This window comes from Protopterus annectens, chromosome 8.part0 (genome assembly GCF_019279795.1).
Source record: "Protopterus annectens isolate FY-2018-M chromosome 8.part0, PAN1.0, whole genome shotgun sequence".
Lineage (NCBI taxonomy): Eukaryota > Metazoa > Chordata > Ceratodontiformes > Protopteridae > Protopterus > Protopterus annectens.
In genome coordinates, this window is record NC_056741.1 from 419552403 (window position 1) to 419566189 (window position 13787).

The 13787-nt window shown below is 39.3% G+C and overlaps 1 protein-coding gene across 1 annotated transcript in view; it reads left to right on the top strand.

Moving 5' to 3' along the window:
• LOC122808845 (semaphorin-7A-like) overlaps nt 1-13787 on the top strand; it is an 851812-nt gene that overhangs the window by 801652 nt on the left and 36373 nt on the right. The window contains exon 13 of the mRNA XM_044079936.1: nt 1614-1666. Within this exon, the coding sequence (XP_043935871.1) occupies nt 1614-1666 (53 nt within the window). The remainder of the gene's footprint in view (nt 1-1613; nt 1667-13787) is intronic.

Here is a 13787-nt window from a genome sequence, read left to right on the forward strand (position 1 = left end):
TTAAAGTGCTTCTCTGATGAATGTGTCCTGCATTCTAAACCTAAGATGACTTGAGACTGACAGTGAACAGCACCCTTATCTTCAGTTCATCTTGGTCACCAAGGACCATCTTTTCTGTAAGGACATCTCCCTGTGTTGGGATCAATACAATGCAAATGCTGTTGGAAATATCTAGTATATTCATTCAAACTAATTTCTTTGCAGTGGAAATCAAATCAGGCCATTTTCGGAAGCATCTTCTGTAAATTGCATCTTTATTGTTGTGGATTTTTGTTTAATTTTTATGTAGGTGAATCGTATCTGTACCCCCTGTATCTTGCTTGTTATTCCCAGCTTAGTGGAAAGACTGTGCATTATACAACTACCTTTTAGGGCTATAGTTTCATGGTTTAGTAATTACCATTCATTATATCAAACGAATTTGTGGAATTTTTTGTCCCACTTCTACTGTCCTCAGTATCTACTATAATGCTGCTCATTCCCAGTAATTTGCTTTTAAGGTGTGGCATTTAGGTCACTGGGACCAAGTTTTTTCATTATTCTCCATTACTATCCTCCTCATAATATCACAACAAGAGTGTGCACATACGTATCCCTCTGTGAGTGCACTGACAACTTGTTATAATGTTTGCCTGCCATCTTCAGTGCCCCAATGGATGCCAACAGGCTATCAAGTAATGCAAAAATCATAGCCCTCCTTCTGAATGATGAGAACAAACTTCCGTGCTCTTTACCTCACCTTCTGGCCCTGTACCACTCATGTCACTGATCAGATTCAGGTCAACGTCATCACAGGTAGGAGAGGTACCTCTGCAGAATGGTTTAACTTAGAATGTGCCTTTTTGCCATAGTATATTTCTTAAGACAAACAGAAAATATATGCGTAAACTTTAGAGGTCTCCAATATATTTTCAAGTATTGCTAATAAATGTAATATTTGTGTTGTATCTTGTTACATATTAAGCCCCCATGTTGTTAAGAGATTTGATTCTGACTGTCTGCAAATGGGGCATAAATACAAAAACAAAAAAATCACTTAGTAGCCCTTTCATGGGTGAACTATTTCTGTCCTATTTTATGACATTCTTCTTCTGACTAACCTTGTTTGGTTTTCTGGATATTTATCTCAAGACTTGTTTTATAAGTAGTTCCCCCTCTGTTGACATGCTCACACATAATGTACAAACACCCCCAGACCTCCCACAGACACATATATACACACACACACACACACACACACACACACACACACACACACACACACACACACACACACACACACACACACACACACACACACACACCACAGTTTTTGCTCATAGTGTCGCCTAGTGTCAACTGAAAAAAAAAAGTCTACAAAGTATGACACTCTTGCCTCCTTCATAGAGAAGCTTTTTAGCAATGTTTAAGGCAAAGTGAATAAAGATCCCTTTTCAATGAATACAGTACTCAGCTTTATGTTATGCAGTTAGTACACTTCCCAGCTGCATACTGTTCTTATAGACTTCAGCTTGAGTCTGAATTCAGTCATATTAATTGTTGGTAACAAACACAGTAAATACTGCCAGGAACCAACTTTAATAATAGTTTTTTTTTTTCTGTCTTTGTTACAGCAATATCCTTCAAGAGTTGGAGCACTCAAATACATCAATTTGTGATACTGTAGGTAAGTCAAAAGGCAAGACAAGTAAGTTGAATATCTGTCTCATATGAAGAATCCCAGGGACAACAGGCAAGTAAAAAATCTAATAAATGGATAAAACATTTTTAAAGCCATTTTAAATTGATCATTTACTGAGCTCTTATAACACACACTTGTCTTCTCCAGTTTTATAGGATGCTTGTGAAGATTCAGCTTTGATCCTCGGGTTGTAATACAGGACAGTCCATATCCAAAAGCAAACGTTTTTCTAGGGTGCACTTATTACTTTACATTGGGGTGTATTCATAATGAAGTCCCCATACCATTATTATCTTCCTTTGCACAACTCCTATTATTTCAGCATTCTTCAGGGATGATGTCTCAAGAACTGTATACAACACTCCAAGTGTGAATTCACCTACTGTTTTACAAAGAAAAATAAACTCCATTTTTTATGTTACAATGCATTTGTTTGACAACAGAAGACAATGCCCTGAATTAGTTTGTCGTTTATGCGCATGTAAACCCACAACCTCCACTCCAACTCTTCTTTCACACAAAGTCCATGCCCTCCTGAATGCTTCTGTCATTTTCATCTTCAGCACCCATTCCGGTTGTCTATGCCATGGGTCTGCAACCATCTTTGTGAAAAAATGCTATCTAAGGTCTAGGGAGCACTTAGTCCCTATGGTCATGCTGCCTGTGCCTCCTCCGTCTTCCCCAGCTCTTTTTATTCAGGGTGACTCCCTCACATCTCACTGATATGATCTTGTTCACCTATGTCATACCATCATATCCCCATCTCTTCTGGTTTCAGATGAGAAGAGTTCTAGCCTGATATCTGCTCATACCCTTCCCTTCCGTCACTCTCACTTTTCTGGCGACTTTCTTCTGGATTCCTTACAGTAGCCTGCCTTCCTTTTTACAACTCTACAACTGCACATAGTATTCAAGATGTGAGCTGACCTGGCTGCTAAAAACTGAAAGCATTATTTCTTTGTTTTTGAAGTCTTTCACCCTGAGGATATGCCCAGGCATTCTACTAGCTGTTGCCACTTCTCTTTAACTTTGCACTTTGTGGTTCAATCCAGGTGTGGTCAACACATCCAGATCCTTTTCCTGCTCGGCTGCATAGTGCCACTTCCCCATATGATACGTCCTACCAGGATTGCTGTGGCCCAAGTACGGGACTTTCCAGCAAACCTAAACTGGCACATTTCTGCCCACTTGAACAGCTTTTCCAAATCCTTCCCTCTGCTTTTCCCATCCTCCTCAGCTACTGCTATCTTTGTGTCACCAGCATAGAGGTTGATGTATAAGACAAGCACTCTGTGGACTACTGGACCCAAAACAAACCTCTGCAGGTTTCCTCACTTTCCTAGAGGCCGACATCAATCATGTTACTACAACCTTCTGTATACTACCATGCATTCACATAACAATCCAGTTTCTCAGTCTTGGTCCAGCCCCAGAGCCTTCCAGTTTTCCTTATAAATTCCTGTTGAGGCCTGAATCATAGGTCTTGCTGACCATGGCTGCTGGTACTCTCCTTTCATGTACAACTGGAACTAATTTCTAAAACTGGATCAGGTTTAACTGATAGCTCATTCTGTATGAGTCCACCTTGGTTGCTGTTCCTGAGATAGTTGTTGTCTTGAAATACTAGCAACGCCCCACCTTCAGAATTCTCTCCTTACCTTTCTCCGCGACTGTTGTTACACTAACAGGCTGTAGTTCCCAGATTTTCCTGTTCCTCAGCTGTATACATAAGTACCATGATTTCTGAGTTCCCATCCTCATGCACTTCTGCACCCTTCAGTGGCCAGATTGCTGATGATTCTGGGAGGTTCCCTTCTGGTCCTTTTGCTTTAAGTTACCTAGGTGAAGATAGTTCCTTCTTCACCTTCCTCATCTCTTTCCTGGTGTTCGTCTTCTTTTCTCTCCATTCTTCTATCTCTCTTCCTACAAGTCACTTTCTCCTTGCTTTCCTTTGTGAAGGCTGCAACAAAGTCTTCATTCAGTACCTTTACTGTTTCACAGTCTTCTGATAGCTCCTGCAGTCTTTGCTCATCCTGGGCAGCTCTGTGTCTTCATTCTGGGTCCTGTAAAAGCCTTGTTTCCCTTCCTGAGCCATGCTGTTGTCCCTTTCAGCATTCATATTTGCTGTCCTTACTGTCCCTGCTATCTGCTAGCTTTCTTGTACTGTGCCTACTCCACTTACCCACCAGGAATGTTCCAGCCCCTGTAGGCTTTATCTTTTGCCCCAATTACTAGCATCACGTTCCTATGTAGTTCTTTCTGTCTTTTTGCTTCTACTATACTACCTTGTCAATAACCCTAAGTACTTCATCCTTGACCCTTTCCCAGAGTTTACATATTGCCTCAGTTTGCTGTCACATGCTTAACTCTTCCTTAAGCCTCTCACCTAGCACAGCAGAATCCACTCCTAAATTCCCACACCTTCATCTTTGTCTTTATATTGGAATTTGTACCCTACTCCCTTACTTCAAATCACACAGTGGCATGATCACTGCAGGAAAATGGTGCGTTAATCTTGACAGCATGGTCCTCTCTGAACTGATTATAACCATATCCAGAATTATGTCATTTCTGGTGCATTTTTGTGGTAGTTGGCTGAAATCCTTGTGGTTTAAGACCTCAGGGAAATCTTGCTTTCTCTCACTTGAGATCTTCCAGTCTATCATTCCAGCCCTGGCACACTTAGATATTCCATGAGTATTACCCTGTTTCCCTACCCCACTCCTTCTCCCTTCATGCACCTGAAGGACAATATATTGCATCAATCCACCTGATTTCCTCCCTACCTCTACCATAATTGCCATGGCATTTTATTTAGACTCTAACACCGGCCAGTCTCCTGCTTCATTTGTGTTCTTCCTCCTGTTTCACCACCTTCTGCTCACCTTTACATAGATTGTTACAACATCCCATATTTTTTCCTTCTTTGTCATTTCCAAACAACCTATACCCAGGTACTTACTTGTCCCAGCCTCTCTTTTCATTGCCCCATGCTCTGTAATACTATCAGTGTCCACCTTCCTCCCCTCCATCACTGCTTGGAGCCCCCCTTGCATTCTGGGATTCCTCAAATCATCCTTACTGCCATTTCATATTGATTGTCCACTTTTAGATCATTTCCATGTAAGCCTGTCTAGATATCTTTCTGTTTTATTCACCATCACCTGCTCATCCCCTGATCTGTAACTTTTCCTTCAGTTTCACTTTATGAAGCCAAATATTTACCCCTAGTGTTATTAAGAAGACAGATATTTATCCCTAGCCTCATGGTACAGAGAGATAAAGCTCTTACTATGCCCAAGACAAGCCATGTTCAAGTAGCAGCATGGAGACTTGGGGGTGAGCGGGTGAAGAGTAGGAAGAGAGGGAGCAGTAGGGTCACCCATCCTGGGGGCAGGAATTCTGCCCAGAATCACTGTAATAGTGATACTACAAGCCTGGCTATCTCCATGCTCGATGTCACTGATGAGCAAAAACTTGTATGCATCTCCTGAAGGCAGCCATTGCAGAGCTTATAAGGCTGTGGTAGGGTAGTGGGCTTACAGCAAACTTCCTGACAGCAAAATTATGCACTAACAACCACAATCTGCTTATGAGAGCCGGATGTGGGTCAAGTTAAGCACAGGGACACTAAGGCAGGTCCAGTAGACCTGGTGAATGAGGACAGAGGCTAGTGGCAGCTGATGGTCAGCTGTTGAGAGGTAGGTAAGGAAAAAAAGAGACCAGATATTCAGCTGCTCCCCTTACATTACTAAACCTCTTATTATCCTATTAACTTCACAGCTCAAATCAACTCTGTTGCAAACCATTGCATCACCACAAACAGATTTATTTTTCTTCTATTTCTTCTATGATGTCACTTGTATTGGTATCAAAGAGAGCAGGATCTTGACCCAAACTTTAATGCACCTCTTAAAGTTTTTAACATTCATTACAGAGTCCATTTAGCAATGTTGCTGACCTCTGGGTTCTGTTATGCAGCTAGTATTGAACATAAGTCTAAAGTATCATCCTGAAACTCACTAAAAAGCTACATACATGTGTGCGTTAAAACATTATTTGAGGTTGTCACCTGGAGAATCAGTATTGCTAAAGTCCTGCTGCAAGACCTTGACCTACAGGAAGGCCAGTACTGTGTCCCCATGCACAGGGATTGAGGGATGTGAGACTAACCAAGAAGTGCATGTACCTGTATATTCAATGCGGTTCCATAACAGTGAGGCTTTGAACATACACTGTTGGACATACGTTGCCTAAGACTTAAAATATGTGTGTATTGATAATGTAGTTCCATAGCACTGAGGGTCTCAACCTGCAAATAGTCATTGCTCCACCCCATGGATAATGCATTTTTTGGGTGGTGTGACTTCAACACAGAAGAGTGTTTCATATTCTCTTGGAAAACTAGCTCTACAAGGCTACCAAATTATTTTTTAATGCAGCTGTGCAGTCGAAATACCTTTGTTATTTTTGTTTTCTTTCTGTCACTTTGTGCAAAGCTTCCTTCCATTAATTATTTTTTTGTTTTTTATACCTACATCAAATTTTCTATTATAATTAATGTGATTATAATGGTTTATCACATTTTCTAGCATCATTTGCAATAGTTTCCTTAGTTTTATCATTTGCCACACAAAATGCCTCCGTTGTTTCCTTCTGTTTCATGTGATAATACTTTTTTCCCTTGCTCCATTTGCATTTCCTTGCACTTACTGGATGCAATTGTTCCCATTTTAACATCTCCTCATACTTTTTTGAGAACCTGTTTAGTACAATTTTATTGATTTTTTCACCCAAAAGACTTACGCCCTTTTGAAAGAAATTTGATTTTTTCCTGTAGTTCTTCCTTCACCTCCTTCCAAACAGGATACAAAGTACTGAAATGCTGACTTTTAAAGTTCAAATGATTTCATATTTGTACTTCGTTAAAGCCTCCACTGTCATATTTTCAAAAACAAGGCAGTATTTTAGCTTTGCTAGAAAGGCATGTATTTCCTTTTTTTCCTGAGTTTGTGTGCTCAACAACTTAAAATATTTATGTGCTGTCAGTGTGAGAGTGTTGGCACCATAATGACCCCTACAGCTGTAAATTCCATGCACGCTTAAATGATGATAAAAGTTTTACTAAGTGTGCCTTTGGTATTTTGTTTATTGACCTGCAGCTTAACAAATACCTGTACCTCAATTCAAGATAGGAGGAAGGCATTTCAGTGTATGCCATCAATTGAAATGCCATGTTACATTAGTTTGAAACAACATCTGAATAAAGTTTATAAATGTTGCTTTTTGTGCAACACAAATTTTCTCTCACTCTAATGCAGAGATCTGTGCCAGTTGAACCCTCCACCCTTTGATAATGCACTAAAAGTTCACTGCACTCCCCCACACACACTGCAGGCAGTGGCCATCATCAACAAATGTGAGTACTTCACTGTCCCACTTCCTCTTCCTGGCTGGTTTTTATTGCTTTCCTGATGTATTCTCATACTATGCCAAAATCAGTCACCCAGTCATCCTAAAATCCACTGTTTGGTACTCCATGATTCTGCATAAATATTAAATGTAAGCAATACTATTTCATAGTAATTTCTTACAGTGTGGCTACAAACTTCCATATTTCAGATCCTGTCTCCATTTGTTTATTTATTTAATTATTTCATTTTATTTTATGTAGCATTTGTTAGACAGGCCATTGGGCTGGTCTGGGGATTCTTTTCAGCCACAACCAGAGCCACTAACAGGACCCAGGAAGTTAGAATTGGGGAGTCCACCTCTACAAAGAGGCCAGTCACAAGTGGAGTCCCTCAGGGATCAGTCCTTGGAACGCTCCTTTTTGGCAAGTACTTCTCTGAAGTCAAGGCCAATGTCAGTGGTCTCTGGCTCTCTAAATTTGCAGATGATTGCAAATTAGGAGCTGTCATTGAATCCCACACTGACACAAATGTTCTCCAGGAAGGGCTGGCACAGACAAATAACTGGTGTCAGAGCCATGGACTAAAACTAAATGCCAAAAAATGTATAATACTATCCTTTGGTAAGTCATCCACCTAGCTATCATATTGACAACACACCCCTTAGAGCTGACCCAGTAGTCAGAGACTTAGGGACACACGAAGATAGTAATCTAGCCTTTGACCATCATGTCTGCAGTATTGAGGAAATCATTCAATGTTGCACAACTTATAAACAAAGGTATGGCATCTAAGTCCAAGGAAGTCATTGCTCCACTGTATTTGGCATTCATCAGTCCTATCATTGAGTTCAATGGCCCCTTTGGATTGTACCTAACCAGGCATATCCAACAACTGGAACGTTCACAGAGGTTCCTCACTAAAAAAATACAGGGTATAAGTGAAATGTTCTATGCAGACTGCCTCAAGGCCCTATCCCTGTATTCTGTGTCCTACAGGCTTTTGAGGCAAGATCTATGCCTGGCATACAGGGCATTGACAGACTCCACTCTGATGGACCTCCTGCATATCCACAAAACAAACAGCAGCAGAATTACTAGTTCTAAGAACTTAAACCTTTTCTGTGATATAAATAGGACCTGCTGTAGATACAGGTATGTATCCCAGAGACTATTCCATCTAGGGAACAGGTTCCCTAGCCATGTGAAGCAGAGTTACTCCCTAAACCAATTCAAGTGCAACTTGGACAGTTGGATGGGGAACAGGAAATTCATCCCTGGTTTGGCACTTATGTCTCTAATGTACATGGGCAACCTGTAAATGTTCATCTCCCAGGCCCCAGCTTGTAAATGTTTCCTCTTCTAAACCCCTGCTTACACTTATCAAGGGTATCAGAACTTGTCAGAGACTGGGATGCATGGCAAGGCTTAAAAAGGCCCTTGTGGTCATTAGCCTAGTAAACACCAATGAACTTGTGAACCTATTATCTTCTGTTTGCTTGTAGCCATGCCACATTTTCTTTTTTACTTGTCCCCCATTCTCTATTGATAGAAGGATCCTTAATATTCCTTTCTGTTTTCACTGTCTTTACGTGTGCCTTTCTCATTGTTTGAGTTTATTTTTAAGGCAGGTTTTACAATGCTCCAGTTGGTTAGCTGTGCCCTTAAATGCTTTTTAACAGAATATTTAAATATATTGCATAGGATACAAGTTCTCTTTCACTAAAGATGAAGATTTTTCTGCCAATATAGACTTAAATCCCTACTAGCTTTTGTATTCAAGTCAAATACTGCAGTCTGAAGGAGTTATATAACATATTTCCCTTGGTGTGAAGCATCCAATCCTGATCCGTTATATAGATATTGAACACCAAAGAGAATGGCTCATTGCTTATACTTTCCCTACCTCCCCATTTGTTGCAATCTACGTATGCATTTTTTAACTGATTTTCTAGACAGGCATTGTGTAACTAGATGGGCCTTAATATCTAACTTGCTTGTTTATTAACTGTTCAGATAATTCTAAATATTAATATCTTGCCTTGTCTATTCCTCCTATTGGCAGGACAGGCAACTAACCTGTTGGTCCTCATTATGCCTAGTCATTTCCTTCTAATAAATGGACCATCACAAGGGATCTGCTATCACCTTTCTGTAAAACTCCAAGGAAGAAGTTCTTTATATATTTCTTGGTTTCTGCTGCTGACGATACATACTTAGAAGGGCCACTCTACGTCTGGAAACAATGATAATTGTTAACATATATATTAAGAGGAACATGTCTCTGTTTCAGATCTCTCATCCTCCCTAAGCCCATTATGCTCTGTCTAGTCTTCATTCTTGGCACTCTTGGTGTACTGAGACCACCTTGTAAGTCAGTGGAGGGACAAGAGTTTCCCTAGAGTTTACCCAACTCTGACAAGAGATGAGACACCTCTTCCATTGATCCAGAAAAGTCCCAGCAGATGTGGCAATGCTGCATCCTCTAAAATTACTTGACTTTGATTGCTGCTAATCAGCTAATTTACTCTGTCATTTCCAGTATCACTTTTTCTAAGCAAGCTTAAGAACACTTTATTGCATTTTTTCAGTCTTGTTTATCTTCAGGCTTTTTCTTTAGTTTAAGTATTATGGACACTCCAAATTACTAGAGAGTAGCAAAATGTTTACCTAGGTGGTTGTTTTAAGATTCTATTTACCTTCCAGCAGGAAAAAAAAATAATTAAACCAAGGCCTATTACTATGGAAAATTAACAGACACCATGAACACATCAGCAATTTCCAAATCAAGAATAAGAAAAACTTAAATTCACAAGAATAGAAACAATAGTTTGGCCCTGCACCCCACTCTCCCACATCCCCCATGTTAATATGATAACTCCATGGTCACACAACCATGGAGCAAACTTCTTAAAATAGAACTTATCCTCCCCAGGACAAATCAGTAGCACTTTACTTTGAGAAGAATAAGTGCTGTGTAAACTTACATCACAAAACATTACATATGAGCTAAAATTATACATGAGCTAGAAAAACTCTAAAAATCTAGCACAAAATGTAGACAAGTTCAAAACACAGACTTTAAACCATTAATTGAAAATGGCCAGTAGCCAACACTATTGCACAAAACATCACAGCCAGTTTGGGTAAATAGAAAAGTCAGTATTCCCATTTCACAAATAGTGTGGGATTCTAAAATTATTTATAGTTGGAATAGAATACTACTCTAAGTATTTAAGTGGCACAAAGTTCCCAAAATATATAATACGCTGCATAGACTAATGCGGAATCATAGAGGTTTACTTCTGATTAGAGAAAGTTAGTTGGGTTTGCTATATCACAGTACTTTGAAATTCAGGTCTATATTATAAGCTCAAAAACTTAAAAGAGTAAACACTCTTTTATCGAACTGTAAATACCGAAACCATTAAATAGCAAAAACACGGAACAGCGATTTTTTTTTTCCTAGGGAAAAAAATGGCTGCTCCACAAAAAAAAAAAAAAAAATGCAAACACCACCCCACTTAAATGGGTCTATATTAGAACATCAAAGTTTTAAAACTTCAAATGTTCTAATATTGATCCCTATTCAGGGAACACTGAAAATAGCAAAGCTGCAGAACACTGAATTTCTTCCTAGGGAAGGAATTTGCTTGGCCATTTCTGTGGCTTTGCTATTTTCAGCACTGCGTTGGAAAGTTACGGGTCAGGATCAGGTAAGTGTGCGATTATGTGGACATGAGGGTTAGGGCATGGGTTAGGTGAGTTAGGTTTAGGGCGCAGGTCAGGTAAGTGTGCAATTGTGTGGACGTGAGGGTTAGGGCAGGATAGGTGAGTTAGGGTTAGGGCACGGGTGAGGTGAGTGTGCGACAGTGACGGGCCTTAGGGTTAGGGTTTGGGTTAAGGTAAGTGGAAAGATAGCAGTGTTTCTACAGTTTACTGTAGGGTTAGATGTAGGATTTTAAGTGTATGTGTGTGGATTGCTGTTTGTTTGGTGTGCTTGTGTTGTGTGTATGTGTGTCAGAACAGCAATTTTTTTTTCCCTGGGAAAAAAATTCACTGTTCTGCATGTTCAGTATTGTTAGCATTCGCTGAATAGGGGTCGATCTTAGAACATTCGAAGTTTTAAAACTTTGATGTTCTAATATAGACCCCCACTTAAATATAACAACTCCGAGATCGCAACACAGTGGAGGAAATGGCAAAGTCCAGAAAATGACCCATTGATTTTTTTTCCCCAGGAAAAAAATCACTGTTCTGTGTTTTTTCTGTTTAGTGGTTTCCATATTTACAGCTCGATAAAAAGTGTTTGCTCCTTTAAGCTTTCGAGCTTATGATATAGACCCTCATAGTACTTTGAAATTCTGCATTGGTGATGCAAGTCAAAGCAAACCTTAAAGTAACAGAATTATCCATTATAGTCAGAAAGCTATTGTATAGTAGGAACAACTCCACCTGAGTGCTGGTACTGATACTGCAGGAATTACATGGTGGAAAGACCATATATCTGCAGTACCAATAATGACATGCATGCAGAGCTGTACTGCATTCATTAGGAATCCTGCTGGGCCAGATGAAGACTAGATGCATGCATGGAAATGCTATTTTGAGAGTGGTTCCTTTGTACACAGAATTGTTAGAAATGCAAAATGTTGATGGTAATATCAAATCAAAACATATTTATCAGTACAATTTTATACAATTAACAAAATGCAATACATTTTTCAGCCCAACTAGTCATGGATCTAAATGGCCTTTACCTCATCTCAAGCTTAGTGAGACTATTACAGGCTGTGCATTCAGCCAGCGTGTGACTTAAGCTGCAGATGGAAATGATGAGTTAGAATGAAATCTAACTGAAAGAGACAAGCTTTACAGTCCACTTTACATACTATTTTGCTGGGTCAGCTTGAACTTTTCTTGATGCAAATTTAGCTGAATTTTAGTATGTTTCAGGATCTTTTGGGGCAAAATCAGAAGGTGAAAGCATGCTTGCCCACTATGAAACAATCAAGATTGTTCTATTAGTAAAACAACATTTGTTTTCCCAAGGGTACATGCTCACTAGTTTACCTTACTAAAACTTTATATGACATGGAGAGGACAGAATAAAACATAAGTTTGTACAAATCAACAAGGGAAATTCTCTTCATTTAATATTCCACAAGTGTATCAAGTCCCCCTAAAATCCATAATTTATTTATAGATTTGCAATTGTGTTACATCTTCAGTAACAGTAACAGTAACATTGATTTGGTTGATTGATTGATGATGCATTTACATTCATAAGCTGTGCACAAAAAAGTAATAATCTCTGATACAAGCATACAAATCATAATACAAAGTGTAATTCAAACCATAACTGTCATTATGTTACCTCTCTGTACTTATAACAAGTTACTTACTTAGCCCAGAGCCAGATCATAGACAAGTGGAGCCCTCTGCAGGGTAATTGATCAGAGTCCTCTCCCTAACAGCAGTGCTCCCCCAGCCATTCCAGTATACCACTACTTGGCTATTTCTCCCCAGTTACCATAAACACTGTTCAAACCTGTCAGTGTGCATACTATTTTCATCTTTATTTCTACACTGATTAGAGCTATTTAAAAATGTATTTCTAGTTTTATAGCACAAACACTAATAGCCATATGCTAAAGAGAACAATACAGTCTCAAAATGAAAACAGACTTAGCATGAACAGTAAGCCCCTCTGCCCTTTCACAACCAATGAAACATCACATTCAAAGAAAATGCATCTAGACAGTGGAAAATTAAATTTACATTTGGGCTGTTTTCAAACCATAGGCCCCTTGCACACATTTTTTTGACCATGCATACATACATGTGTTCTTTGATGCACCATCCTCATTGTATTAAACCATATTCCTTGTATAATGCAGCACCACTTGTTAAGAGTATGTTTTAAAATAGTAGGTTTGAACATTTTTTCCAGTAAGCAATGAAACAAAACATATAAGCCAATAAGGCCAAAACTACCCATTACAGAACATTTTAACTGCAAAAGGCCACTCAAACTTTTGTCATTACAATCTACCAATAACAGACAATATAAACAATCTCTGCAGAAGTAAATGTCATCTGCATAATTCCACACTAAAAAGCTCTATAACCAACGAAGAGGTTGCTGCTTCCAAACAACTTTACATTTCAGTGTTTCAAGTACAAATTCAGGACCTGTTACCCTTGAAGAATAAACTGCCCATGTAACATTAAAACATAGTAAGCTAGCAATATTGCAATAGGGAATGGCTGTCAAACCAGAAACAGAGTCATATTTGCTAGACATCTAATCCAAAGTAGAACACATTCAGGAGTGCAGCACCCCATCCCCCCTTAACAGAGGCTCTGCTATATTAGCACTCTACTTACATGGTGTGGGAGTAGAACCAGTAGCCTTCTGTAACTAAGGCAAGTATGCTACCTGTTGTCCTACTAATACTGCTTTTAAAAGTTATAGCACAAACACTGATGATAGCCATCTGCAACAAAACAGTTACACATTGAAAACCGATGGCATAAGCAACAGTCAACTTCTTTTCCCTTGAAACTCAGCATTCCATGAAAATATACAGACATTCAACAGTCTTGCAAAATGCACAGAAAGTCAACATTCCTTGAAAATGCACAGAAATGCAAAATTCATTAAAAATGCACAGAAGCCCGACAGTCTGAAAA